Below are 27,976 nucleotides of genomic sequence, written 5' to 3'. Positions count from 1 at the left end.
TTCAGAAAATAAAAAAAATTACAAGAATTTTAAACTAATTACACCTAATCTAAGCCCCCTAATAAAATAAAAAAGCCCCCATAATAAAATTCCCTATCCTAAACTAAATTACAAATAGCCCTTAAAAGGGCCTTTTGTGGGGCATTGCCCCAAAGTAATCAGCTCTTTTACCTGAAAAAAAAAAAGAAATACAACCCCCCAACATTAAAACCCACCACCCACACACCCAACCCTACTCTAAAACCCACCCAAACCCCCCTTAAAAAAACCTAACACTACCCCCTTGAAGATCACCCTACCTTGAACTGTCTTCACCCAGCCGGGCAGAAGTCTTCATCCGATCCGGCCAGAAGTCTTCATCGAATCCGGGCAGAAGAGGTCCTCCAAGCGGCAGAAGTCTTCATCCAAGTGGCATCTTCTATCTTCTGTGATCCGATGAGGAGCGGCACCATCTTGAAGACATCCGACGCGGAGCATCCATCGATCCCGACGACTAAACGACGAATGACGGTTCCTTTAAAGGGACACTTAACACCTGCCTGCTAAAATCCTTAAATCTTGCTCCTTCTAATCAATCAAAATCAAGTTAGCATGAATGTCTATGCCCACTTGTCATCTTACCCCAAATTGTTCAAAAAAAGTGTTTTCAATAACAATGGTATACCTGTGCTCTATGGGTGTATGCATATCGCCATATTGTAACGTGCGTTACACACAGGTACACCAGTCACATGACACGCACGCATATTGTTCTAAATATGTATTTGCTGTTTAGAAGCAATCACATCTGCAGCACACGCTCTCTGTGATGCATACAACAGCAGCACATGTGATTCTTGCAGAGCTCACTGCAAAATAAACATTGGGGATCATGATAATCTCATCATCATTGTGTAGCGGTTGCGTTAATTTCATGTCAGCTTAGCCAGGAAAATATTACTAAAAGTAATATTTTCCTGGCTAGGCTGACTTGAAATTAACGCTACCACTACACAATGACGATGAGATGATCGGATCCCCAATGTTTATTTTGAAGTGAGCTGAGCTAACACTGATCTCCATGTGGTGGTCCGTGGAAGACTGAAAGTAATATTTTTCTGGCTATGAGGCTGACTTGAAAGTAACGCTACCGCTACCCAGCAGTACCCAATGATCATTTTTGTGGAGCTTTTGCTGCCCAGTGCCCTGCTCCTACCTGGTTAAGTCAGCCGGCCGGGTCAGCCACCCCCTCTCAGGACTGCTCCACCGATCCCAATCATCCCACTGTGACTGTCGTCTCCACGTCACGGCACTTCTTCTCAGAGTTCTGGCCTGGGAGGAGATCACCTGCACAAGTGCATGACTCTTCAATCCATGTGCGACTGCCTGCTTCAAGTTCTCAACAGTCTCAGACAGGAAGGCGGTGGCAGATCGAAAATGTCACATGAATTTCAGCAAAAAGCCGGTCATGTTTAAAATAAATAAATAAAAAAAAATCCATGCTCAAATATTCAGTCACTGCGGACAAATGCCGCCCCCCAAAATCCGCCCCTGGTATAACAGTAACATTCATGACAGATTAGAGAATAAACAAATAGGTTTTGGGTAGGCTAGCAAGTAGCAGGTTTCAGTAATTGATGCAAGATAATTTTTTTCAGGTTTTGGGGTATCTTGGGTAGGGTGAGGGCAAATCATAGAGATGTGTAGGTATGAGAAGCAGGATTTGGGGAGTGTTTGGATATAACATTAGCAAGTAAAAGAGTTCAAGTCAAGTGTGACTCCAAGTTAGAGAACCTGGGTAGAACTTGTGATTACAGAGTGTTTGCATACAAGGGAGAGTTTAGATGTGGGAATTTTTGTGAAAGGGGAATTAGAAGAAGCTCTGTTCTACTATATTGGCTTTTAACATCAACAAGTAAATTCCAAAATGACAGTTTGTGACCTGGTCAAGTTAGAAGTGTGTGATGGGAAGAGAAATACATTTCAGTGTCATCTGGTATTGGACTTTGTAGGTACATAGCCATTTCCCCAGGAAAGATGTAAAGATGGGTAAGAGCAGGAGACCCAAAACCTTGTGCTACTTCCAACAAAAATGTTAGAAAATTGTGTTTATTAACATGTGAACTGAGCATGTGCAATATAATATTACTGCTGAAACTTCCTACCAATATTAATACAAACACTGATGCAGTGATTTTTAATGTCTTCTTAAAGGGACAGTCTACACCAGAATATTTATTGTTTTAAAAGATAAATAATCCCTTTATTACCCATTCCCCAGTTTTGCATAACCAACACAGTTATAATAATACACTTTAAACCTCTGTGATTATCTTGTATCTAAGCCTCTGCAAACTGCCCCTTTATTTCAGTTCTTTTGACAGACTTGCAGTTTAGCCAATCAGTGCCCGAGCACAGTTTAGCCAATCACGTGCACGAGCACAGTGTTATCTATATGAAATACGTGAACTAACACCCTCTAGTGGTGAAAAACTGTTAAAATGCATTCTGAAAAAAGGTGGCCTTCAAGGTCTAAGAAATTAGCATATGAACCGCCTAGGTTAAGCTTTCAACTAAGAATACCAAGGGAACAAAGCAAAATTGGTGATAAAAGTAAATTGGAAATTTGTTTAAAATTACATGCTCTATGTGAATCATGAAAGTTTATTTTGGCCTAGACTGTCCCTTTAACTGAGTGCATTTTATTTAATGTGTCAATTTACATTAAATGATGTCACTGTTAATGTTGTGTTTTTTTACCTTTTATTTGCAGGCCTTATTACGACTAGAATGTCCCTTTAACATGCTTTCAAAATCCACCATTACAGCTTTTCTAATGAATTTCAGTAGATTTCAGTAGAAGTTAGAATACGAACAAAAGTATCTGACCTGTTTTTTGTTTCTGAAAACAATTGCAAATAGTGCATACTTTAAAAACAGTTAATCAGACCATAAAAAAAACTTGTGTTCCCTTATATTTCCTTTTAAATTAAAATCATATATTTCTTTCATGTAATTGGCAAGAGTCCATGAGCTAGTGACATATGGGATATACAATCCTACCAGGAGGGGCAAAGTTTCCCAAACCTCAAAATGCCTATAAATACACCCCTCACCACACCCACAATTCAGTTTTACAAACCTCCTATGGAGATGGTGAAGTAAGTTTGTGCTAAGATTTCTACGTTGATATGGTTGATATGTGCTTCTCAGCATTGTTGAAGCCTGATTCCTCTCAGAGTACAGCGAATGTCAGAGGGACGTGAAGGGAGTATCACTTATTGAATACGATGATTTCCCTGACGGGGGTCTATTTCATAGGTTCTCTGTTATCGGTCATAGAGATTCATCTCCTACCTCCCTTTTCAGATCGACGATATACTCTCAATTTACCATTACCTCTACTGAGAACTGTTTCAGTACTGGTTTGGCTATCTGCTATATGTGGATGGGTGTCTTTTGGTAAGTATGTTTTTTATTACTTAAGGCACCCCAGCTGTGGTTTGGCACTTTATGCATTTATATAAAGTTCTAAATATATGTATTGTACTTATATTTGCCATGAGTCAGGTTCATGTATTTCCTTGTGCAGACTGTCAGTTTCATATTTGGGGAAAAGAAACATTTTTAAGAAAAAAATTTCTTACCTGGGGTTTAGTCTTTTTTTCAATTGATTACTTTTTGCAAATTGCGGGTGGTATTAGGCCTGCGGGTGCGCCAAATGCTAGACTTTATTGCGTCATTTTTGGCGCGACAAATACGTCCGTGACGCAACTTCTTCATTTCCGGCTTCGTAGTTGATGCTGAGGGGGGTAGTTATCAAGCCGTCAACCTCAAATACGCTGGAATTCCGCAGCGTATTTGTGGCGAGGCTGATTCGCCTTAGTTATCAAAGGCTAGAGACCGGCAAAAGTAGAATTTTGTGACGTAAACTTCGATCCGCCGGACTCCGTCCGACACAGATCGATTCTTACGTCACTCCAGATGTTCCGCACACAAGTACGGCACAATCTCACTACTTTTGCTAGTTATCAAAAAACTAGCAGGTACGCTCGGCACTTTTACGGCCCAGCGTACCTGGTTTTCAAACCGCCAGCCTGGAGGCGGCGGATCCCATAGGAATCAATGGGAGTCTGACCATAGCGAAAGTACAAGTTCGCTGCTGCCAGACATCCCATTCATTCCTATGGGAGCTGTCTGCACCTAACACCCTAACATGTACCCCGAGTCTAAACACCACTAATCTGTCCCCCCTACACCGCCGCAACTAAATAAAGTTATTACCCCCTAAACCGCCGCTCCCGGAGCCCACCGACACTATAATAAATATGTTAACCCCTAAACCGCCGCTCCCGGAGCCCACCGCAAGCTACTCTATACATATTAACCCCTAAACCGCCGTTCCCGGACCCCCGCAACCTATATTAAATTTATTAACCCCTATCCTGCCCCCCTACACCGTCGCCACCTATAATAAATTTATTAACCCCTATCCTGCCCCCTTCTACACCGTCGCCACCTATAATAAATTTATTAACCCCTATCCTGCCCCCCACTACACCGCCGCCACTGTAATAAAATTATTAACCCCTAAACCTAAGTCTAACACTAACCCTAACACCCCCTAACTTAAATATTAATTAAATAAATCTAAATCATATTTCTATTATTAAATAAATTAATCCTATTTAAAACTAAATACTTACCTATAAAATAAAACCTAATATAGCTAGAATATTAATAATAATTATATTCTAGCTATCTTAGGATTTATTTTTAATTTACAGGTACCTTTCAATTTATTTTAACTAGGTACAATAGCTATTAAATAGTTATTAACTATTTAATAGCTTACCTAGCTAAAATAAAGAGAAATTTACCTGTAAAATAAAAACTAACCTAAGTTACAATTACACCTAACACTACACTATACTTTAATAAATTATTCCTATTTAAAACTAAATACTTACCTGTAAAATAAACCCTAATATAGCTACAATATAATTAATAATTGCATTGTAGCTATCTTAGGATTTATATTTATTTTACAGGTAACTTTGTATTTATTTTAGATAGTTAGAATAGTTATTAAATAGTTATTAACTATTTAATAACTACCTAGCTAAAAGAAATACAAAATTACCTGTAAAATAAATCCTAACCTAAGTTACAATTAAACCTAACACTACACTATCATTAAATAAATTAAATAAACTACCTACAAATAACTACAATTAAATACAATTACATAAACTAACTAAAGTACAAAAAATAAAAAAAGCTAAGTTACAAAAAATAAAAAAATAAGTTACAAACATTTAAAAACATATTACAACAATTTTAAGCTAATTACACCTAATCTAAGCCCCCTAATAAAATAACAAAGCCCCCCAAAATAAAAAAATGCCCTACCCTATTCTACATTAAAAAAGTTCAAAGCTCTTTTACCTTACCAGCCCTTAAAAGGGCCTTTTGTGGGGGCATGCCCCAAAGAGTTCAGCTCTTTTGCCTGTAAAAGAAAAATACAACCCCCCCCAACATTAAAACCCACCACCCACATACCCCTAATCTAACCCAAACCCCCCTTAAAATAACCTAACACTAATCCCCTGAAGATCATCCTACCTTTAGTTGTCTTCACTCAGCCGAGCCACCGATGGAACTGAAGAGGACATTCGGACCGGCAGAAGTTATCCTCCAAGGGGCGCTGAAGAAATCTTCCATCCGATGAAGTGATCCTCCAAGCGGCGCTGAAGAAATCTTCCATCCGGGCGAGGTCATCTTCCAAGAGGCGCTGAAGAAGTCTTCTATCCGGGCGAGGTCATCTTCGAAGCCGGGTCTTGAATCTTCATCCCGCCGACGCGGAACATCCTTCTTTCCCGACGAACTACCGACGAATGAAGGCTCCTTTAAGGGACGTCATCCAAGATGGCGTCCCTTCAATTCCGATTGGCTGATAGGATTCTATCAGCCAATCGGAATTAAGGTAGGAAAAATCTGATTGGCTGATGGAATCAGCCAATCAGATTCAAGTTCAATCCGATTGGCTGATCCAATTCTATTGGCTGATCAGCCAATCAGATTTTTCCTACCTTAATTCCGATTGGCTGATAGAATCCTATCAGCCAATCAGAATTGAAGGGACGCCATCTTGGATGACGTCCCTTAAAGGAGCCTTCATTCGTCGGTAGTTCGTCGGGAAAGAAGGATGTTGCGCGGCGGGATGAAGATTCAAGACCCGGCTTCGAAGATGACCTCGCCCGGATAGAAGACTTCTTCAGCGCCTCTTGGAAGATGACCTCGCCCGGATGGAAGATTTCTTCAGCGCCGCCTGGAGGATCACTTCATCGGATGGAAGATTTCTTCAGCGCCCCTTGGAGGATAACTTCTGCCGGTCCGGATGTCCTCTTCAGTTCCATCGGTGGCTCGGCTGAGTGAAAACAACTAAAGGTAGGATGATCTTCAGGGGATTAGTGTTAGGTTATTTTAAGGGGGGTTTGGGTTAGATTAGGGGTATGTGGGTGGTGGGTTTTAATGTTGGGGGGTTGTATTTTTCTTTTACAGGCAAAAGAGCTGAACTCTTTGGGGGATGCCCCCACAAAAGGCCCTTTTAAGGGCTGGTAAGGTAAAAGAGCTTTGAACTTTTTTAATGTAGAATAGGGTAGGGCATTTTTTTTATTTTGGGGGGGTTTGTTATGTTATTAGGGGGCTTAGATTAGGTGTAAGTAGCTTTTTTTATTTTTTGTACTTTAGTTAGTTTATGTAATTGTATTTAATTGTAGTTATTTGTAGGTAGTTTATTTAATTTATTTAATGATAGTGTAGTGTTAGGTTTAATTGTAACTTAGGTTAGGATTTATTTTACAGGTAATTTTGTATTTCTTTTAGCTAGGTAGTTATTAAATAGTTAATAACTATTTAATAACTATTCTAACTAGCTAAAATAAATACAAAGTTACCTGTAAAATAAATATAAATCCTAAGATAGCTACAATGTAATTATTAATTATATTGTAGCTATCTTAGGGTTTATTTTACAGGTAAGTATTTAGTTTTAAATAGGAATAATTTATTAAAGTATAGTGTAGTGTTAGGTGTAATTGTAACTTAGGTTAGTTTTTATTTTACAGGTAAATTTCTCTTTATTTTAGCTAGGTAAGCTATTAAATAGTTAATAACTATTTAATAGCTATTGTACCTAGTTAAAATAAATTGAAAGGTACCTGTAAAATAAAATTAAATCCTAAGATAGCTACAATATAATTATTATTTATATTGTAGCTATATTAGGGTTTATTTTATAGGTAAGTATTTAGTTTTAAATAGGATTAACTTAGTTAATAATAGAAATATTATTTAGATTTATTTAATTAATATTTAAGTTAGGGGGGTGTTAGGGTTAGTGTTAGACTTAGGTTTAGGGGTTAATAATTTTATTACAGTGGCGGCGGTGTAGTGGGGGGCAGGATAGGGGTTAATACATTTATTATAGGTGGCGACGGTGTAGGGGGGGCAGGATAGGGGTTAATAAGTTTATTATAGGTGGCGACGGTGTAGGGAGGCAGGATAGGGGTTAATAAATTTATTATAGGTGGCGACGGTGTAGGGGGGGCAGGATAGGGGTTAATAAGTTTATTATAGGTGGCGACGGTGTAGGGGGGGCAGGATAGGGGTTAATAAATTTATTATAGGTGGTGACGGTGTAGGGGGGGCAGGATAGGGGTTAATAAATTTAATATAGGTTGCGGCGGGTTCAGGGAGCGGCGGTTTAGGGGTTAAACTATTTTTTTATTTGCGGCGAGGTGCGGGATCAGCAGGATAGGGGTTAATAACTTTATTATAGAGGGCGACGGTATAGGGGGGCAGGATAGGGGTTACTAGGTATAATGTAGGTGGCAGCGGTGTCCGGGAGCACGGTTTAGGGGTTAATACATTTATAAGACTTGCGGCGGGGTCTAGGAGCGGCGGTTTAGGGATTAATACATTTATAAGACTTGCGGCAGGGTCTAGGAGCGGCGGTTTAGGGGTTAGTAACTTTATTTAGTTGCGGGAGGCTCCGGGGGCGCCGGTATAGGGGGTAGAACAGTGTAGTTAGTGTGAGTGCTTAGTGACAGGCTAGCAAGAAAGCTGTCAAACAGCCGAAGAGCAGCGAGATCGGATGAGTGATAACTCTCACAGTCCGCTGCTCATCGCCCCGCGGCTTTTTGACAGCTTTTTTTGATAACTTAGGCGTATTTTTTCAGGTCCGCGGCGGCGAAGGTAGGCGAGCTTAGGCGGGCGTATTGGGCCGGCGAAGGCAGGAAAGTTGACACGTTGATAACTACCCCCCTGAAGCCTTACATACGGTTGCATCGTTAGTGACGCGAGTGTGTCATTTACGGTTATTGTTGCCAAAAAGTTTTCAGTTACGCTGTGCGTCATACTTGGCGCCAAACTTTTTCATTATTTTAATACCCCATTGATGTTTGCCTCTTGCTTTTTTCTCTATCAGAGGGCTATGCTATTTGCATTTTTTCCCATTCCTGAAACTGTCATATAAGGAAATTGATAATTGTGCTTTATATGTTGTTTTTTCTTTTACATTTTGCAAGATGTCTAAATCTGATCCTGCCTCAGAAGTATCTGCTGGAACTTTGCTGCCTGACAAAGCTACCAACGCTAAGTGCATTTGTTGTAAGATTGTGGAAATTATTTCTCCGAAGGTCATTTGTAATAGTTGTCATGATAAACTTTTACATGCAGATAGTGTGCCCATCAGTAATAGTACATTGCCAGTTGCAGTTCCTTCAACTTCTAATGTACATGATATACCTATGAATTTTAAAGAATTTGTTACTGATTCTATCCAGAAGGCTTTGTCTGCATTTCCACCTTCTAATAAACGTAAAAGGTCTTTTAAAACTTCTCATTCAGTTGATGAAATTTCAAATGACCAACAACATAATAATTTATCCTCCTCTGATGAGGATCTATCTGATACAGAAGAACCTTCCTCAGACATTGACACTGACAAATCTACTTCTTTATTTAAAATAGAGTATATGCGTTCTTTATTAAGAGAAGTGTTAATTACTTTGGATATTGAGGTAACCAGTCCTCTTGACGTTAAGTATAATAAACGTTTAAATGCTGTTTTTAAACCTCCTGTGTTTTCTCCAGGGGTTTTTCATATTCCTGAGGCTATTTCTTATATGATTTCTAAGGAATGGAATAAGCCAGGTACTTCTTTTATTCCTTCTTCAAGGTTTAAAAAATTGTATCCTTTACCAGCAAATTCTATAGAGTTTTGGGAAAAAATCCCCAAAGTTGATCGGGCTATTTCTACTCTTGCTAAACGTACCACGATTCCTATGGAAGATAGTAATTCCTTTAAGGATCCTTTAGATAGGAAGCTTGAATCTTATCTAAGGAAAGCCTATTTATATTCAGGTCAGACCTGCAATTTCTTTGGCTGATTTTGCGGCTGCATCAACTTTCTGGTTGGAGAATTTAGCGCAACAAGAATTGGATTCTGACATATCTAGCATTGTTCGCTTACTGCAATATGCTAATCATTTTATTTGTGATGCCATTTTTGATATTATCAAAATTGATGTTAGATCCATGTCTTTAGATATTTTAGCTAGAAGAGCTTTGTGGCTTAAATCTTGGAATGCTGATATGACATCTAAATCTAAATTACTATCTCTTTCTTTCCAAGGTAATAATTTATTTGGTTCTCAGTTGGATTCTATTATTTGAACTGTTACTGGGGGAAAGGGAGTTTTTCTGCCTCAGGATAAAAAAACCTAAGGGCAAATCTAAGGCTTCTAACCGTTTTCGTTCCTTTCGTCAGAATAAGGAACAAAAATCTAATCCTTCCCCCAAGGAATCTGTTTCCAATTGGAAGCCTTCCTCAAATTGGAATAAATCCAAGCCATTTAAGAAACCAAAGTCAGCCCCTAAATCCGCATGAAGGTGCGGCCCTCATTCCAGCTCAGCTGGTAGGGGGCAGATTAAGGTTTTTCAAGGATATTTGGATAAAGTCTGTCCAAAATCAATGGATTCAGAGCATTGTCTCTCAAGGGTATCGAATAGGATTCAGAGTAAGACCTCCAGTGAGAAGATTTTTTCTCTCACGTATCCCAGCAAATCCAGTAAAAGCTCAGGCTTTCCTGAAGTGTCTTTCAGACCTGGAGTCTTCGGGGGTAATCATGCCAGTTCCTTTTCAGGAACAAGGTCTGGGGTTTTATTCAAATCTATTCATTGTCCCAAAGAAGGAAAATTCATTCAGACCAGTTCTGGATCTGAAAATTTTTAATCGTTATGTAAGAGTACCAACTTTCAAGATGGTGACTATAAGGACTATTCTGCCTTTTGTTCAGCAAGGACATTATATGTCTACAATAGACTTGCAGGATGCATACCTTCATATTCCGATTCATCCAGAACATTATCAGTTCCTGAGATTCTCTTTTCTAGACAAGCATTACCAATTTGTTGCTCTTCCATTTGGCCTAGCAACAGCTCCAAGAATCTTTTCAAAGGTTTTAGGTGACCTATTATCTGTAATCAGAGAACAGGGTATTGCGGTGTTTCCTTATTTGGATGATATCCTGATACTAGCTCAGTCTTTACTTTCTGCAGAATCTCACACAAATCAACTAGTGTTGTTTCTTCAAAAACATGGTTGGAGGATCAATTTACCAAACAGTTTCTTGATTCCTCAGACAAGGGTCACCTTTTTGGTTTCCAGATAGATTCAGTGTCCATGACTCTGTCTCTAACAGACAAGAGACGTTTGAAATTGGTCGCAGCCTGTCGGCATCTTCAGTCTCAGTCATTCCCTTCAGTGGCTATGTGCATGGAACTTTTAGGCCTCATGACTTCAGCATCGGACGCGATTCCTTTTGCTCATTTTCACATGAGACCTAGTCAGCTTTGTATGCTGAATCAATGGTGCAGGGATTATACAAAGATATCACAGTTAATATCCTTAAATCCCAATGTTCGACACTCTCTGACGCGGTGGTTAAATCTTCAGCGTCTAGTTCAAGGGGCTTCCTTTGTTCGGCCAACCTGAACTGTGATCACTACAGACGCAAGTCTTTCAGGTGGGGAGCTGTTTGGGGATCTCTGACAGCACAAGGGGTTTGGAAATCTCAAGAGGCGAGATTACCAATCAATATTTTAGAACTCTGTGCAATTCTCAGAGCTCTTCAGTTTTGGCCTCTGTTGAAGAGAGAACCGTTCATTTGCTTTTAGACAGACAATATCACAACTGTGGCATATGTCAATCATCAGGGTGGGACTCACAGTCCCCAAGCTATGAAAGAAGTATCTCGGATACTTGCTTGGACGGAATCCAGCTCCTGTCTAATCTCTGCGGTGCATATCCCAGGTGTAGACAATTGGGAGGCGGATTATCTCAGCCGTCAGACTTTACATCCAGGGGAGTGGTCTCTCCATCCAGATGTGTTTTCTCAGATTGTTCAGATGTGGGGTCTTCCAGAGTTAGATCTCATGGCCTCTCATCTAAACAAGAAACTTCCCAGATACCTGTCCAGGTCCAGGGATGTTCAGGCGGAAGCAGTGGATGCGCTGACACTTCCTTGGTGTTATCATCCTGCTTACATTTTCCCGCCTCTAGTTCTTCTTCCAAGAGTGATCTCCAAAATCATCATGGAACAATCGTTTGTGTTGCTGGTGGCTCCAGCATGGCCACACAGGTTTTGGTATGCGGATCTGGTTCGGATGTCCAGTTGCCAACCTTGGCCACTTCCGTTAAGGCCAGACCTACTGTCTCAAGGTCCGTTTTTCCATCAGGATCTCAAATCATTACATTTGAAGGTATGGAAATTGAATGCTTAGTACTAAGTCATAGAGGTGATTAATACTATGTTACAAGCTCGTAAATCTGTTTCTAGAAAGATTTATTATAGAGTTTGGAAGACTTACATTTCATGGTGTTCTTCTCATAAATTCTCTTGGCATTCTTTTAGAATTCCTAGAATTTTACAGTTTCTTCAGGATGGTTTAGATAATGGTTTGTCTGCAAGTTCCTTGAAGGGAACTATTTCACAGAAAGATTGCTATACTTCCTGATATTCACTGTTTTGTACAGGCTTTAGTTCGTATTAAGCCTGTCATTAAATCAATTTCTCCTCCTTGGAGTCTTAATTTGGTTTTGTAGGCTTTACAGGCTCCTCCATTTGAGCCTATGCATTCTTTGGACATTAAACTACTTTCTTGGAAAGTGTTGTTCCTTTTGGCTATCTCTTCTGCTAGAAGAGTTTCTGAGCTATCTGCTCTTTCTTGTGAGTCTCCTCTTCTGATTTTTCATCAGGATAAGGCAGTTTTGCGGACTTCATTTCAATTTTTACCTAAGGTTGTGGATTCTAACAACATTAGTATATAAATTGTTGTCCCTTCCTTGTGTCCTAATCCTAAGAATTCTTTGGAAAGATCCTTACATTCTTTGGATGTGGTAAGAGCTTTGAAATATTTTGTGGAAGCTACTAAAAATTTCAGGAAGACTTCTAGTCTATTTGTTTTATTTTCTATTCCTAGGAAAGGTCAGAAGGCTTCTGCTATTTCCTTGGCTTCTTGGTTAAAACTTTTGATTCATCAAGCTTATTTGGAGTCGGGTCAGGCCCCGCCTCAGAGAATCACAGCTCATTCTACTAGATCAGTCTCCACTTCGTGGGCTTTTAAGAATGAAGCTTCAGTTGATCAGATTTGCAAAGCGGCAACTTGGTCCTCGTTGCATACATTTACTAAATTCTACCATTTTGATGTATTTGCTTCTTCAGAAGCAGTTTTTGGTAGAAAAGTTCTTCAGGCAGCTGTTTCAGTTTGATTCTTCTGCTTTTGATTTAAGTTTTTTTCTTTCATTTATGAGAATAAACTTATTTATTTGGGTTGTGGATTAATTTTTTTCAGTGGAAAATGGCTGTTTTTATTTTTATCCCTCCCTCTCTAGTGACTCTTGCGTGGAGTGCCACATCTTGGGTATTGCTATCCCATACATCACTAGCTCATGGACTCTTGCCAATTACATGAAAGAAAACATAATTTATGTAAGAACTTACCTGATAAATTCATTTCTTTCATATTGGCAAGAGTCCATGAGGCCCACCCTTTTTATGGTGGTTATGATTTTTGTATAAAACACAATTATTTCCAAATTTCTTTTATTGATGCTTTCTACTCCTTTCTTTATCACCCCACTGCTTGGCTATTCGTAAACTGAATTGTGGGTGTGGTGAGGGGTGTATTTATAGGCATTTTGAGGTTTGGGAAACTTTGCCCCTCTTAGTAGGATTGTATATCCCATACGTCACTAGCTCATGGACTCTTGCCAATATGAAAGAAATTAATTTATCAGGTAAGTTCTTACATAAATTATGTTTTTTTCCATTTTTGCCATCTTAGGTGAAGTTGATACGCCAGGAATTGCGCAGTAAAAAATTGTCTGCTGTCACAGTGACAAATTATGAAAACATCTTAGGTAAGTGCGCTGAATCTCTATCATCTGCATATGTTGTACTCTTCAACTCTCCACACTACCCTTTCTCTTTTAAAGGGACATTAAACCCCAAATTTTTCTTTCATGATTCAGCAAATAAAATTATAAACAATATTCCAATTTACTTCTATTATCTAATTTGCTTCATTCTTTAGATATCATTTGTTGACAAAATAGCAATGCACATAAGTGAGCCAATCAAACAAGGCATCTATGTGCAGCCACCAATCAGCAGCTACTGAGCCTATGTAGATATGCTTTTCAGTAAAAAATATCAAAAGAATGAAGCAAATTAGATAATAGAAGTAAATTAGAAAGTTGTTTAAAATGGCATGCTCTTTCTGAATCACGAAAGAAATAAAATGTGTGTTTCATGTCCCTTTAATGTTACCCTCTTTTATAATGGAGAAATACTCCAAACCGCACCTGTTTCTGTCATCCAGTTCTTACTTAAAGGGACACTAAACCCACATTTTTTCTTTCTTGATTCAGATAGAGCATGCAATTTTCATCAACATTCTAATTTACTCATATTATCAATTTGTCTTCTTTTTCTTGGTATATTTATTTAAAAAGCAGAAATGTAGAAGCTTAGGACCATTTTTGGTTCAGAACCTGGGTTACGCTTGCTTATTGGTTTGTTAAATGTAGCCACCAATAAACAAGCGCAGTCCAGGGTGCTGAACCTAAAATGGGCTTGCTCCTAAGCTTTGCATTTCTGTTTTTCAAATAAAGATAGCGAGAGAACGAAGAAAAACTGATAATAGGAGTAAATTAGGAAGTTGCTTAAAAGTGCATGCTCTATCTGAATCATGAAAGAAAAAATGTGGGTTTAGTATCCATTTAATCTCCTTTGCATTAGTTTTCTAATTTTAATGGTTCCCCCTTTGCTTTTAACTTTTCCAATCCCAGATTGTATATCTTTACTCTTTAGATACCAGCCATCTTATTAGCTCAACTCTGATTCATTTTTGTTTTCAATACTCTCAACCTCCCTATTTCTAATAAAAATCTGCATTTTACTTTCATTTCCTCTGTCTCTGCAGGTGGTCAGTTTCGTGTAGTGGTTGTGAGCACTGTTAGGTCCATTGACAGTCTTCCTCCGATCCCTCCAACCTCTTCTTCATTCAGTCTTGATATTTTCTGTGATCCACGTGTGCTGAATACTGTGTTGACTCGTGCCCGGTCCCAGGTTGTTGTGGTAGGGGATATGGTGGCATTATGCTCATTTGGAGGATGTAGCCGCATCTGGAAACGCTATGTACGGGAATGTGTGGAGGCCGGCAGTGCCACTCCACATGGTCTCAGTGTGGAGGAGATAAAACAAGCAGTGTGCGACTATCAGATTTGGAATGAACCATTAGAGGAGGATAAAGAAGAGGAAGAGTATAATGACTTCTGGACATCTGACCCTGACATTAATGCAGAAGATTCAATTCTGCAGGAACTCCTTGACAACAAAAGGATGACCTGTGTGACTGTCTCTGAGGAGGGGATGCTGGGAATTACGGCAGAACAAGCTTCTGGGCCAAAGAGTGAATTATACACTGACTTCTCAATTAACATACTTGAAGAGTACCTCCTGAAGCAGCCACACGTTTATAAGAGATGTCACCTAATTAAAGAAAATTTTGACCGTGGATATGCTGTGACGCTAGATGATAGCCCCCCTCGTCGCATACAGATCAATGGTCGAATAAACTCTGGCCTTGCATTCAGTGGAGACGAGGTGCTTGTCAAACTGATTGCAGATAGTAAACCTGATGCAGGGACAGTGGTTGGTGTGTTTAAAGCTGGTGAAGAGAATCGTAGATTTGTTTGTTACATGGATCCTCATGACCATAATATCATGATCCCGATTGACCACTCCATCACCAAGGTCTTCTGCCCCATGCACAAAAATAAGCCAGGTATGGTGCCAATCCGTAACTTCCGTAATGGCAACATACAAACTCTGAAGTTTGAGAAGCTGACACTTAAGATGAAGCAAGACCACGTCTTCCTAGTGAAAGTAATTTGCTGGCGCCAAAATTTTTACTATCCTCTAGGCATCATAACTCGTATTATACCCAAGGTTAGCACTTTGGAAGAAGGCCTTAATATCTTGGACCTAGAATATAAAGTAGCAGATGCTATGAAATATCCAGTGAAGGCAGTTGAAGAAGTAAAAAAACTGATGCAGAATATCCATCAGGAAGAAGGGCGACAAGATTTTAGAGACATCATAACTTTTACTGTGGATCCTTCTGGTGCTAAAGATTTAGATGATGCCATATCTGTAAGAGAGTTTGAAAATCACTATGAAATTGGGGTGCACATCACTGATCTTGTTTCTCTGGTGCCCTTAGGAAGTGAGTTAGATAATGAGGCTAGGAAACGAGCAGTCACATTCTACCCCCCAAAAAGAGAGGCTGCACATATGTTACCTGGTCAGCTAAGTACTGACATGTGCAGTCTGAAGCCACAATGTGACAGACCTGTCATTTCTCTCTTAGTTATGGTAGAAAAGGAAACTGACATGATAGTGAAGGGTCATTTCTGCCGGGCTATTATACGATCTGATTGCCAACTGACCTATGAGCAAGCTTACTCTATCCTTTGTGCTAAACGTGGGCATCCAATGGCATTTAGTAATGTAGAAGAATGCGTGGCTGTTGTTGCCCACTTTTCACGTGCCCATCGTTTTTGCCGTCTGCAGGAGGCTTCCACATACGATCAGCTAAATGAAGACTGCCTACCAGGAACCAGAGGTGCTCATCAGATGATTGCCGAAGTAATGATTATGTATAATAGCTGGGTGGCTGAATTTCTTACATCCAAGGAACAATTGGTACACCTTGTACCTGTGCGATGTCAAGCACAGCCTAGTCTTGATATTATAGAACAGTTAAGAAATAAATTCAGCCATGTTCTACCTTTGTCTAACTACCTCTCACATCACTTACTTGATATTTCTGAAGTACCAAGCCCTTCCTCTCGACCAAGTGTTACAATGTTGACATCAGTTTGGGAGCAACTGCAAATAGGTGCAGAAAGGCAGGATTATGACTGTATTATCGATATTCTTTCTACTGATGATTTACATCCAGAACTGTGCCAAGCCACTCGTGAATTTAGACGGCAATTAGGACGTGCCAGTTTCAGACGCTCTAGCACACCAGACGCCACCAGCCACTACTCCCTAGAGCTGTGTCCCTACACATGGGCATCCTCCCCCATTCGACGATATTTGGACATTGTTGTGCAGAGACTTCTTTTTGCAACTTTTAAGGACATACCTCCACAAGTATCTGCAAGGGATATAGACTTACTTTGTCTTTACTTTGATAGGAAAGTGCAACAGGAAAAAAACTATGAGAAAAAAGCCTATTCACTGCAACTGGCAATGGAGTTGCAGAGTGAGGTACAACATAAGTTGGCTGTAGTATTTTCAATTATACCTAACAGCAGAAACTTTCAAGTAGTTTTTCCAATGAATAGTGATTCACTGCCTGATACTGTGTCACTTGAGTACAGTGCCTTACAGCCAGAAGGACAACCAGAGTTTATTTCTGGGGGCACTTACCTATCTTGGAGACGCAGGGTGTATTCATTTAATAATTTCCGCGATAAACCACTCAGTCAAAATGTACGTAAGGACATAACCATATTCAGTGCTACAGCCTGGCAAGAAGCAGTAAGGGCAGCAAACCAAGGTGAGGCAATGCAGGTGCTGAAGACCCTGAAAGATGGTGTAGTGGCTCCAGAGCCCAGTTATGTGCAGCAAAGTATGTGTGGTCATTTCATAGAATTCAGCCTTACATTGCATCCAGGAGACTCAATTCCTGTTCAACTTTGTACAGCCCTCTATCGTGGCTTTCCAGCACCTGTTCCCCAGCTCTGCACTCCAGTACCTGGGATCCAACTGTGTCTGGAACATACTGAAAGACCTGTAAACTGTTTCTCCAGTCTGGCTCACAGAGCACCTCTTCAGACATACAAAAATCTTCAAGATTATCAGAAGGTGTGGTTTCCTCTATGTGCCATTGAGGCAGTGGTGGCAGCTGTAAACGAGGGGGGAACAGTTATTTTGAGAGATGTGCCTGTGGAATGGGGCAAAAGGGATCAGGTTAAAGAAACTGTTGGACAAGGAGGCTATTTTAATCTCTCACCCCTACACATGAAAGAGTGTGACCTTGAAATGGATTTCCGACACTGCTACATATGTCTGAGGCTTGAGGGACTCAAAGAGCATATTTCAGAGACGCAACCCCGCTCAAACACTTATACATGGGTGGCACATGGGCTGACCAAGATCAAAAATCATGTGACAGCAGAAGAAGGCGGAGAAGTCAGCTTCAGTCTTCACCAAGGCACCATGAAACACATACCAGAAGAAGTGTTTAATACAAGTGCACGTTTCACAGTGGAAATCATACCCAAGTTACTGCCAGACATGTGAGTGTAAAATTATTATTTGCCTGATAATTGGTAAAGCAGCACTAAAAATGAGGAGTAATGAGAAGAACAGTGATAAGACTGACATCAGGGAGGGTTCTCGTAGGGACACATTGAGGTTCAGTCTGTATGAAAAATTAATTTAACATTTGTTTATCACCACAACAGATGTCTTCTTTGTTATCTTATTAGAAACAGTACTGTAATGACTGTACAATGACACTGAAAATGACATTTTACTGCTCAGGGGAAACCAAATAAGCAGCTAGATTACGAGTTTTGCGTTATGAGTGAAAAAGCATCGTTATGCTCCATAACGATGCTTTTTCACTAACGCCGCTATTACAAGTCTTGTCGGTATAGGTGTACCGCACACCTTTTTGGCCGTCACGCAACGTCAGTACCGTACTTTAAGAAAAGTCCTTTTTCAATGGGACTACCATAGCGCCAGTATTACAAGTTTTGCGGTGAGGCCAAAAAGTGAGCGGTACAGCCTAAAATGACAAGAGCCGTACCGCCATCTAGAAGTCAGTAGTTATGAGTTTTATGTTACAAAGCTGTAACATAAAACTCATAACTAAACTGTCACAAAGTGCACTAACACCCATAAACTACCTATTAACTCCTAAACCAAGGCCCTCCCACATCGCAAACACTATAATAAATTTATTAACACCTAATCTGCTGCTCCCGATATCGCCGCCACTTTAAAAAAATATTAACCCCTATTCCGCTACTTCCCGACATCGTTGCCACTATAATAAAATTATTAACCCCTAAACCGCCACCCTCCCGCATCACAAACACTATTTAAATATTATTATCCCCTAATCTGCCGTCCGCCCACACCGCTGCTATAATAAACCTATTAACGACTAAACCGCAAGCCCCCCACAACAAAATATACTGTAATAAACTATTAACCCCTAAACCTTTGGCCTCCCACATCACTACATAAATATATTAACCCCTAAGCATAACCCTAACGTAACCCTAAGCCTAACACCCCTAACTTAAATATAATTAAAATAAATCTAAATAAAACTTACAATTATTACCTAAATAATTCATATTTAAAAATAAATACTTATCTATAAAATAAAACCTAAGCTAGCTACAAAATAACTAATAGTTATAATATTGTAGCTATCTTAGGTTTTATTTTTATTTCACAAGTAAGTTTGTATTTATTTTAACTAGGTAGACTAGTTAGTAAATAGTTATTAACTATAACTAGTTAGTAAATAGTTATTAACTATTTACTAACTACCTAGTTAAAATAAATACAAATTTACCTGTAAAATATAACCTAAAACCTAACCTGCCTTACACTAAAACCTAACATTACAATAAAATGAAATAAATTAAATTAATCAAATACAATGATCTAAATTACCAAAAAAATAAACACTAAATTACATAAAATAAAAAATGAAATTATCAAAAATAAAAACAAATTACTCCTAGTCTAATAGCCCTATCAAAATAAAAAGTCCACCCAAAATAAAAAAAAACCTAGCCTACACTAAACTACCAATGGCCCTTAAAAGGGCCTTTTGCGGGGCATTGCCCAAAAGAAATCAGCTCTTTTACCTGTAAAAAAAAAATACAAACAACCCCCCAACAGTAAAACCCACCACCCACCCAACCAAACGCCCCCAAATAAAAACCTGTCTAAATAAACCTAAGCTAACCATTGCCCTGAAAAGACCATTTGGATGGGCATTGCCCTTAAAAGGGCATTTAGCTCTTTTACATTGCCCAAACCCTAAGTTAAAAATAAAACCCACCCAATAAACCCTTAAAAAAAACTAACACTAACCCCGACGATCCACTTACAGTTTTCGAAGACCGGACATCCATCCTCATCCAGGCGGCAGAAGTCTTCATCCAAGCGGGCAGAAGTCCTCATCGAAGCCAGAAGTCTTCATCCAAGCGGGCAGAAGTCTTCATCCAGATGGCATCTTGTATCCTCATCCATCCGGCGCGGAGCGGGTCTATCTTCAAGACATCCGGCGTGGAGCATCCTCTTCTTCCGATGGTCAACGTAGAATGAAGTTTCCATTTAAGGTACGTCATCCAAGATGGTGTCCCTTACATTCCAATTGGCTGATAGAATTCTATTAACCCATACGAATTAAAGGGGGAAAATCCTATTGGCTGTTGCAATCAGTCAATAGGAATGAGCTTTCATCCCATTGGCTGATCCAATCAGCCAATAGGATTGAGCTTGCATTCCTTTGGCTGATTGGATCAGCCAATAGGCTGAAAGCTCAATCCTATTGGCTGATTGCCACAGCCAATAGGATTTTTTCCCCTTTAATTCTTATTGGCTGATAGAATTCTATCAGCCAATCGGAATGTGAGGGACGCCATCTTGGATGACGTACCTTAAATTGAAACTTAATTCTACCTTGACCATCGGAAGAAGAAGATTCTCCGCGCCGGATGTCTTGAAGATGGACCCGCTCTGCGCCGGATGGATGAAGATACAAGATGCCGTCTGGATGAAGACTTCTGCCGGCTTCGATGAAGACTTCGGCCTGCTTGGATGAAGACTTCTGCCGCCTGGATGAGGATGTATGCCCCGTCTTCGAAAACTGTAAGTGGATCGTCTGGGGTTAGTGTTAGGTTTTTTTTAAGGGTTTATTGGGTGGGTTTTATTTTTAGCTTAGGGTTTGGGCAATAAAAGAGCTAAATGCCCATTTAAGGGCAATGCCCATCCAAATGCCCTTTTCAGGGCAATGGTTAGCTTAGGTTTATTTAGATAGGTTTTTATTTGGGGGCTTTGGTTGTGTGGGTGGTGGGTTTTACTGTTGGGGGGTTGTTTGTATTTTATTTTACAGGTAAAAGAGCTGATTTCTTTGGGGCAATGCCCCGCAAAAGGCCCTTTTAAGTGCCATTGGCAGTTTAGTGTAGGCTATGGGTTTTTTTATTTTGGGGGGGCTTTTTTATTTTGATAGGGCTATTAGATTAGGAGTAATTCATTTTTATGTTTGATAATTTGTTTTTTTATTTTGTGTAATTTAGTGTTTATTTCTCCAACATTGGTGTGTCCGGTCCACGGCGTCATCCATAACTTGTGGGAATATTCTCTTCCCCAACAGGAAATGGCAAAGAGCACAGCAAAGCTGTCCATATAGTCCCTCCTAGGCTCCGCCCACCCCAGTCATTCTCTTTGCCGCTGAACAAGCAGCATCTCCACGGAGATGGTGAAGAGTATGTGGTGATTAGTTGTAGTTTTTTATTCTACTATCAAGAGTTTGTTATTTTAAAATAGTGCTGGTATGTACTATTTACTCTGAAACAGAAAAAGATGAAGAGTTCTGTTTGTGAGAGGAATATGATTTTAGCAGCAGTAACTAAAATCGTTTGCTGTTTCCACATAGGACTGTTGAGATGAGATAACTTCAGTTGGGGGAAACAGTTGGCAGACTTTTCTGCTTAAGGTATGACTAGCCATATTTCTAACAAGACTGTGTAATGCTGGAAGGCTGTAATTTCCCCTCATGGGGACCGGTAAGCCATTTTCTTAGTCTCAAACAGAATAAAGGGCTTAATATGGGCTATAAAACTGGTAGACACTTTTATGGGCTAGATCGATTGCTTTATTTGGGCATTTTATACAGCTTTATGTTGAAATTCACACTTTATAAACTTTGGGGAACGTTTTTTTACGTCAGGCACTGGTTTAGACACCTTCCCAGTCAGGAAGGGCCTTCTCTGTAGTAGGCAGAGCCTCATTTTCGTGCCATTACTGCACAGTTACTTTTGAGAGCAGGACATGCAGCTGCATGTGTGTGGGTCTGGAAGTAGTTGTAAAGGTTCCTAGAAGGCTTCATTTGGTATCGTATACCCCCCTGGGTTTGGTAAAGTCGCAGCAAAGGCTGTAGCTGGGACTGTAGAGGGGTTAAAACTGTAACCGGCTCCGGTTTCCTCATTTTAAGGGTTAAAGGTCTGAAATTTGGGGTGCAATGCTTTGAATGCTTTAAGACACTGTGGTGAATTTGGTTAAATTTGAACAATTCCTTCATAGTTTTTCACATATTCAGTAATAAAGTGTGCCCTGTTTAAAATTTAAAGAGACAGTAACGGTTTTGTTTTAAAACGGTTTTTGTACTTTATTGACAAGTTTAAGCCTGTTTAACATGTCTGTGCCTTCAGATAAACTATGTTCTGTATGTATGGAAGCCAATGTGTCTCCCCCTTCAAAATTGTGTGATAATTGTGCCATAGCGTCCAAACAAAGTAAGGACAGTACTGCCACAGATAATAAAGTTGCCCAAGATGATTCATCAGATGAAGGGAGTAGACATAGTTCTACATCATCTCCTTCTGTGTCTACACCAGTTTTGCCCACGCAGGAGACCCCTAGTACTTCTAGCGCGCCAATGCTTGTTACTATGCAACAATTGACGGCAGTAATGGATAACTCCATAGCAAATATTTTATCCAAAATGCCTGTATTTCAGAGAAAGCGCGATTGCTCTGTTTTAAACACTGTAGAGCAGGAGGGCGCTGATGATAATTGCTCTGTCATACCCTCACACCAATCTGAAGTGGCCATGAGGGAGGTTTTGTCAGATGGGGAAGTTTCTGATTCAGGTAGAATTTCTCAACAGGCAGAACCTGATGTTGTGACATTTAAATTTAAATTAGAGCATCTCCGCGCACTGCTTAAGGAGGTGCTATCTACTCTGGATGATTGTGACAACCTGGTCATTCCAGAAAAATTGTGCAAGATGGACAAGTTCCTAGAGGTTCCGGTGCACCCCAACGCTTTTCCTATACCCAAGCGGGTGGCGGACATAGTGAATAAGGAGTGGGAGAAGCCCGGCATACCTTTTGTTCCCCCTCCTATATTTAAGAAATTATTTCCTATGGTTGACCCCAGAAAGGACTTATGGCAGACAGTCCCTAAGGTCGAGGGGGCAGTTTCTACACTAGCCAAGCGCACTTCTATTCCTATCGAGGATAATTGCGCTTTCAAAGATCCTATGGATAAAAAATTGGAGGGTTTGCTTAAAAAGATTTTTGTACAGCAAGGTTACCTCCTGCAACCTATTTCTCCAACATAGGTGTGTCCGGTCCACGGCGTCATCCTTACTTGTGGGATATTCTCTTCCCCAACAGGAAATGGCAAAGAGCCCAGCAAAGCTGGTCACATGATCCCTCCTAGGCTCCGCCTACCCCAGTCATTCTCTTTGCCGTTGTACAGGCAACATCTCCACGGAGATGGCTTAGAGTTTTTTAGTGTTTAACTGTAGTTTTTCATTATTCAATCAAGAGTTTGTTATTTTCAAATAGTGCTGGTACGTACTATTTACTCAGAAACAGAAAAGAGATGAAGAATTCTGTTTGTATGAGGAAAATGATTTTAGCAACCGTAACTAAAATCCATGGCTGTTCCACACAGGACTGTTGAGAGCAATTAACTTCAGTTGGGGGAACAGTTTGCAGTCCCTTGCTGCTTGAGGTATGACACATTCTAACAAGACGATGTAATGCTGGAAGCTGTCATTTTCCCTATGGGATCCGGTAAGCCATGTTTATTACGATTGTAAATAAGGGCTTCACAAGGGCTTATTTAGACTGTAGACTTTTTTTGGGCTAAATCGATTGATATTAACACTTATTTAGCCTTGAGGAATCATTTATTCTGGGTATTTTGATATAATAATATCGGCAGGCACTGTTTTAGACACCTTATTCTTTAGGGGCTTTCCCAAAGCATAGGCAGAGTCTCATTTTCGCGCCGGTGTTGCGCACTTGTTTTTGAGAGGCATGGCAGGCAGTCGCATGTGAGAGGAGCTCTGATACTTATAAAAGACTTCTGAAGGCGTCATTTGGTATCGTATTCCCCTTTGGGTTTGGTTGGGTCTCAGCAAAGCAGATACCAGGGACTGTAAAGGGGTTAAAGCTTAAAACGGCTCCGGTTCCGTTATTTTAAGGGTTAAAGCTTCCAAAATTGGTGTGCAATATTTTCAAGGCTTTAAGACACTGTGGTGAAAATTTGGTGAATTTTGAACAATTCCTTCATGTTTTTTCGCAATTGCAGTAATAAAGTGTGTTCAGTTTAAAATTTAAAGTGACAGTAACGGTTTTATTTTAAAACGTTTTTTGTACTTTCTTATCAAGTTTATGCCTGTTTAACATGTCTGAACTACCAGATAGACTGTGTTCTGAATGTGGGGAAGCCAGAATTCCTATTCATTTAAATAAATGTGATTTATGTGATAATGACAATGATGCCCAAGATGATTCCTCAAGTGAGGGGAGTAAGCATGGTACTGCATCATTCCCTCCTTCGTCTACACGAGTCTTGCCCACTCAGGAGGCCCCTAGTACATCTAGCGCGCCAATACTCCTTACTATGCAACAATTAACGGCTGTAATGGATAATTCTGTCAAAAACATTTTAGCCAAAATGAACCCTTGTCAGCGTAAGCGTGGCTGCTCTGTTTTAGTTACTGAAGAGCATGACGACGCTGATATTAATATCTCTGAAGGGCCCCTAACCCAATCTGAGGGGGCCAGGGAGGTTTTGTCTGAGGGAGAAATTACTGATTTAGGGAACATTTCTCAGCAGGCTGAATCTGATGTGATTACATTTAAATTTAAATTGGAACATCTCCGCATTTTGCTTAAGGAGGTATTATCCACTCTGGATGATTGTGAAAATTTGGTCATCCCAGAGAAACTATGTAAAATGGACAAGTTCCTAGAGGTGCCGGGGCTCCCAGAAGCTTTTCCTATACCCAAGCGGGTGGCGGACATTGTTAATAAAGAATGGGAAATGCCCGGTATTCCTTTCGTCCCTCCCCCCATATTTAAAAAATTGTTTCCTATGGTCGACCCCAGAAAGGACTTATGGCAGTCAGTCCCCAAGGTCGAGGGAGCGGTTTCTACTTTAAACAAACGCACCACTATTCCCATAGAGGATAGTTGTGCTTTCAAAGATCCTATGGATAAAAAATTAGAAGGTTTGCTTAAAAAGATGTTTGTTCAGCAGGGTTACCTTCTACAACCCATTTCATGCATTGTCCCTGTCACTACAGCCGCATATTTCTGGTTTGATGAACTGATTAAGGTGCTCGATAGTGACTCTCCTCCTTATGAGGAGATTATGGACAGAATCAATGCTCTCAAATTGGCTAATTCTTTCACTCTAGACGCCTCTTTGCAATTGGCTAAGTTAGCGGCTAAGAATTCTGGGTTTGCTATTGTGGCGCGCAGAGCGCTTTGGTTGAAATCTTGGTCGGCTGATGCGTCTTCCAAGAACAAGCTACTAAACATTCCTTTCAAGGGGAAAACGCTGTTTGGTCCTGACTTGAAAGAGATTATCTCTGATATCACTGGGGGTAAGGGCCACGCCCTTCCTCAGGATCGGCCTTTCAAGGCAAAAAATAGACCTAATTTTCGTCCCTTTCGTAAAAACGGACCAGCCCAAGGTGCTACGTCCTCTAAGCAAGAGGGTAATACTTCTCAGGCCAAGCCAGCTTGGAGACCAATGCAAGGCTGGAACAAGGGAAAGCAGGCCAAGAAACCTGCCACTGCTACCAAGACAGCATGAAATATTGGCCCCCGATCCGGGACCGGATCTGGTGGGGGGCAGACTCTCTCTCTTCGCTCAGGCTTGGGCAAGAGATGTTCTGGATCCTTGGGCGCTAGAAATAGTCTCCCAGGGTTATCTTCTGGAATTCAAGGGACTTCCCCCAAGGGGGAGGTTCCACAGGTCTCAGTTGTCTTCAGACCACATAAAAAGACAGGCGTTCTTACATTGTGTAGAAGACCTGTTAAAAATGGGAGTGATTCATCCTGTTCCATTAAGAGAACAAGGGATGGGGTTCTACTCCAATCTGTTCATAGTTCCCAAAAAAGAGGGAACGTTCAGACCAATCCTAGATCTCAAGATCTTAAACAAATTTCTCAAGGTCCCATCGTTCAAGATGGAAACCATTCGAACTATCCTTCCTTCCATCCAGGAAGGTCAATTCATGACCACGGTGGATTTAAAGGATGCGTATCTACATATTCCTATCCACAAGGAACATCATCGGTTCCTAAGGTTTGCATTCCTGGACAAACATTACCAGTTCGTGGCGCTTCCTTTCGGATTAGCCACTGCTCCAAGGATTTTCACAAAGGTACTAGGGTCCCTTCTAGCGGTGCTAAGACCAAGGGGCATTGCAGTAGTACCCTACCTGGACGACATTCTGATTCAAGCGTCGTCCCTCCCTCGAGCAAAGGCTCACACGGATATCGTCCTGGCCTTTCTCAGATCTCACGGCTGGAAAGTGAACGTGGAAAAGAGCTCTCTATCCCCGTCAACAAGGGTTCCCTTCTTGGGAACAATTATAGACTCCTCAGAAATGAGGATTTTTCTAACAGAGGCCAGAATAACAAAGCTTCTGGACTCTTGTCGGATACTTCATTCCGTTCCTCTTCCTTCCGTAGCTCAGTGCATGGAAGTGATCGGGTTGATGGTAGCGGCAATGGACATAGTTCCTTTTGCGCGCATTCATCTAAGACCATTACAACTGTGCATGCTCAGTCAGTGGAATGGGGACTATACAGACTTGTCTCCAAAGATACAAGTAAATCAGAGGACCAGAGACTCACTCCGTTGGTGGCTGTCCCTGGACAACCTGTCACAAGGGATGACATTCCGCAGACCAGAGTGGGTCATTGTCACGACCGACGCCAGTCTGACGGGCTGGGGCGCGGTCTGGGGATCCCTGAAAGCTCAGGGTCTTTGGTCTCGGGAAGAATCTCTTCTACCGATAAATATTCTGGAACTGAGAGCGATATTCAATGCTCTCAAGGCTTGGCCTCAGCTAGCGAGGACCAAGTTCATACGGTTTCAATCAGACATTGCATCCGGGGGAGTGGGAACTCCATCCGGAAATCTTTGCCCTAGTCACTCAGCTGTGGGGCATTCCAGACATGGATCTAATGGCCTCTCGTCAGAACTTCAAAGTTCCCTGTTACGGGTCCAGATCCAGGGATCCCAAGGCGGCTCTAGTGGATGCACTAGTAGCACCTTGGACCTTCAAACTAGCTTATGTGTTTCCGCCGTTTCCTCTCATTCCCAGGCTGGTAGCCAGGATCAATCAGGAGAGGGCGTCGGTGATCTTGATAGCTCCTGCGTGGCCACGCAGGACTTGGTATGCAGATCTGGTGAATATGTCATCGGCTCCACCTTGGAAGCTACCTTTGAGACGAGACCTTCTTGTTCAGGGTCCGTTCGAACATCCGAATCTGGTTTCACTCCAGCTGACTGCCTGGAGATTGAACGCTTGATTTTATCGAAGCGAGGTTTCTCAGATTCTGTTATCGATACTCTTGTTCAGGCCAGAAAGCCTGTAACTAGAAAGATTTACCACAAAATTTGGAAAAAATATATCTGTTGGTGTGAATCTAAAGGATTCCCTTGGGACAAGGTTAAGATTCCTAGGATTCTATCCTTCCTTCAAGAAGGATTGGAAAAAGGATTATCGGCAAGTTCCCTGAAGGGACAGATTTCTGCCTTGTCGGTGTTACTTCACAAAAAGCTGGCAGCTGTGCCAGATGTTCAAGCCTTTGTTCAGGCTTTGGTTAGACTTAAGCCTGTTTACAGACCTTTGACTCCTCCTTGGAGTCTCAATTTAGTTCTTTCAGTTCTTCAGGGGGTTCCGTTTGAACCCTTACATTCCGTTGATATTAAGTTATTATCTTGGAAAGTTTTGTTTTTAGTTGCAATTTCTTCTGCTAGAAGAGTTTCAGAATTATCTGCTCTGCAGTGTTCCCCTCCTTATCTGGTGTTCCATGCAGATAAGGTGGTTTTACGTACTAAACCTGGTTTTCTTCCGAAAGTTGTTTCTAACAAAAACATTAACCAGGAGATTATCGTGCCTTCTCTGTGTCCGAAACCAGTTTCAAAGAAGGAACGTTTGTTGCACAATTTGGATGTTGTTCGCGCTCTAAAATTCTATTTAGATGCTACAAAGGATTTTAGACAAACATCTTCCTTGTTTGTTGTTTATTCAGGTAAAAGGAGAGGTCAAAAAGCAA

At 40.7% G+C, this 27,976-nt stretch overlaps 1 protein-coding gene across 1 annotated transcript in view; it reads left to right on the top strand.

Annotated features, from left to right (window-relative positions):
- Nucleotides 1-27,976, top strand: part of HELZ2 (helicase with zinc finger 2) — a 463,733-nt gene that overhangs the window by 151,008 nt on the left and 284,749 nt on the right. Inside the window, exons 8-9 of the mRNA XM_053715946.1 lie at nucleotides 13,393-13,468; nucleotides 14,533-17,923. Of these exons, the coding sequence (XP_053571921.1) occupies nucleotides 13,393-13,468; nucleotides 14,533-17,923 (3,467 nt within the window). The remainder of the gene's footprint in view (nucleotides 1-13,392; nucleotides 13,469-14,532; nucleotides 17,924-27,976) is intronic.

The sequence above is a fragment of the Bombina bombina genome, chromosome 1 (assembly GCF_027579735.1).
Source record: "Bombina bombina isolate aBomBom1 chromosome 1, aBomBom1.pri, whole genome shotgun sequence".
Classification (NCBI taxonomy): Eukaryota; Metazoa; Chordata; class Amphibia; order Anura; family Bombinatoridae; genus Bombina; species Bombina bombina.
The sequence above is the reverse complement of the archived record's forward strand: the minus strand, read 5'-3'. Positions and strand labels throughout refer to the sequence as shown.